Here is a 1,983-nt window from a genome sequence, read left to right as displayed (position 1 = left end):
TTTTATTATCATTCCATCAAAAGATAGGGATTCTATTTCTCCTCCTATTGGATATAATCCTCCTCCTCTTTGACTTACTTCTAATTTCTAATGAATGAATTTAATCAGAAGTGTCTCTGAATAACTTCTGAGTTAGGTCATGGAAGGTGCAGGCTTCACTCTCAGAACTCAGCCACCATGTTGTGAGGAAGACCAGAGATATGGAAGTATTCTGACCAACAGGCCCAGCTGAGGTCCAGCCATTGGCCATAATCAACTGGTTATCAGATGTATGAATAAGGTCTTTTTTTTTTTAGGTATGATTATATAATTGTCATTTATTTCCCTACAGGTAATTTTTCTAGTTTCAGTATTTTCGCATCAAAATTAAATGGGAAAAAAAAATCAAAAAGTTTAAAACTGGATCACTTGGCCCTTTCTCTTCTTGTCTCCTCCCAGTTCAAAATGCTTGCATCTCTTGATGGCCAGCATCCTCTTGGACCTGCAGTTTGGTTCAACGCATTCAAGTCTTAGCACAATCTTCTTCGTGGTTTTAGCCTTCTTGCGGAAAATTGGCTTTGTCTGCCCACCATAGCCACTCTGCTTCCGATCATAGCGCCTCTTTCCTTGGGCGTAAAGGGAATCCTTGCCCTTCTTATACTGGGTCACTTTGTGAGGCTGGTGCTTGCCACACTTTTTACAGAAAGTCCTTCGAGTTTTAGGTACATTGACCATCTTTATAGCAGAGGTGTCTACACAATGAAAACCAGAGATCTCGCGCCGCAGCCCTCGCCTCGCCACGCTCGCGCCTTTCAATAAGGTCTTTGAATGAATTCACTCCCAGGTTTTGGGCTGCCCCAGTTAATTTAATTGAGATCAAGAATAAGTTCCCAGGAATGGGGCTGGGGCTCAGTAGTAGAGCACTTGTCTTGCACATGTGAGGCAATGGGTTCGATCCTCAGTACCACATAAAAAAATAAATAAACAAAATAAAGGTATTGTGTCCATCTACAACGTGTGTGTGTGTGTGTGTGTGTGTGTGTGTGTGTGTGTGTGTGTTACCAAAAAAGAATGAGCTCCCTCTTCTGTATTAGTCAGCTAAAGGTGCTATAACAAAGGAACACACACTGGGTAGCTTAGACAACCAAAATTTATTTCCTCACACTTCTAAAGGCTAGAAGTCCAAAATATATCTTGATTTTGTGGTTGATTCCCACAAAAGAACTGGAGAGAAGCATCCATCTTAGACACCACTTGTCTTGAAATGGCCAGTTTCTCCCTGTGTCTCTTCATGACATCTGTGTATCTACCCAAGTTTCCTATTTTTGTAAGGACATCAGTCATATTGGATTAAAGCTCACCATCATGAGCCCATTTCTATATAATGGCTCTGTAAAAACCCTAACTCTAAACATCATCACATTCTGAGGAACTATAGATTAGAACTTCAACAAGAATTTATTTGAGGAACACAATTTACCCTGTAACATTGACAAAGCACACTCATGACCCAAATAAATGTGTCATTGTTTTGAGACACTAAAATTTAGAGTGATTCATTATATAGCAAAAGATCATCAGCATGCCTAAGGTAGAGCTGGTGGCTCAGTTCCTGGGATAACTTCAGAATTTATTCGCAAATGGTCCTCTGACATTAGGACCATATTGGTCCCCAATGGAGCAAGACCAAGCTAAACACCTGGAAGGGATTTGCTGAGACCATGTATTTCATTATATCTCTGTTTTTAATATTGCTCCTTAATTGCAAATAATAGGACCTCCTGAGGGTTTCTACAGTTTAAGAAATAAGAGAAACAAGTTATTGTAGGGATAAGCACAGAGCAGCAGAGGGATGCAGTCAGGCAGTAAGTCTAAGACCAGACATGGAAATAGGGTTGGATCCCATGGCAGTTGATTTTGATATCTATTCCAGATACAAGGAAGCCTGAGTCTCTTAATTGAAATAGTACTAAGAGCCATTTTTCAGAGCTGAACAGCCTGGTT

General features: G+C 40.3%; 1 protein-coding gene across 1 annotated transcript; it reads right to left on the bottom strand.

Moving 5' to 3' along the window:
- Positions 1-294: 294 nt before the first annotated feature.
- On the bottom strand, positions 295-755 carry LOC114079294 (large ribosomal subunit protein eL42). Its single transcript, XM_027920533.2, has one exon. The coding sequence runs from the start codon at positions 712-714 to the stop codon at positions 394-396; it is 321 nt and encodes a 106-aa protein (XP_027776334.2). The 5' UTR covers positions 715-755; the 3' UTR covers positions 295-393.
- Between the last annotated feature and the right edge of the window lie 1,228 nt (positions 756-1,983).

The sequence above is a fragment of the Marmota flaviventris genome, chromosome 2 (genome assembly GCF_047511675.1).
Source record: "Marmota flaviventris isolate mMarFla1 chromosome 2, mMarFla1.hap1, whole genome shotgun sequence".
Classification (NCBI taxonomy): Eukaryota; Metazoa; Chordata; class Mammalia; order Rodentia; family Sciuridae; genus Marmota; species Marmota flaviventris.
Note: the sequence above shows the minus strand (reverse complement) of the source record. Positions and strands in the feature narration are given on the sequence as shown.

Coding starts and splice junctions, on each gene's coding strand:
- LOC114079294 (XM_027920533.2), bottom strand. CDS start 714: ATGGTCAATGTACCTAAAACTCGAAGGACTTTCTGTAAAAAGTGTGGC.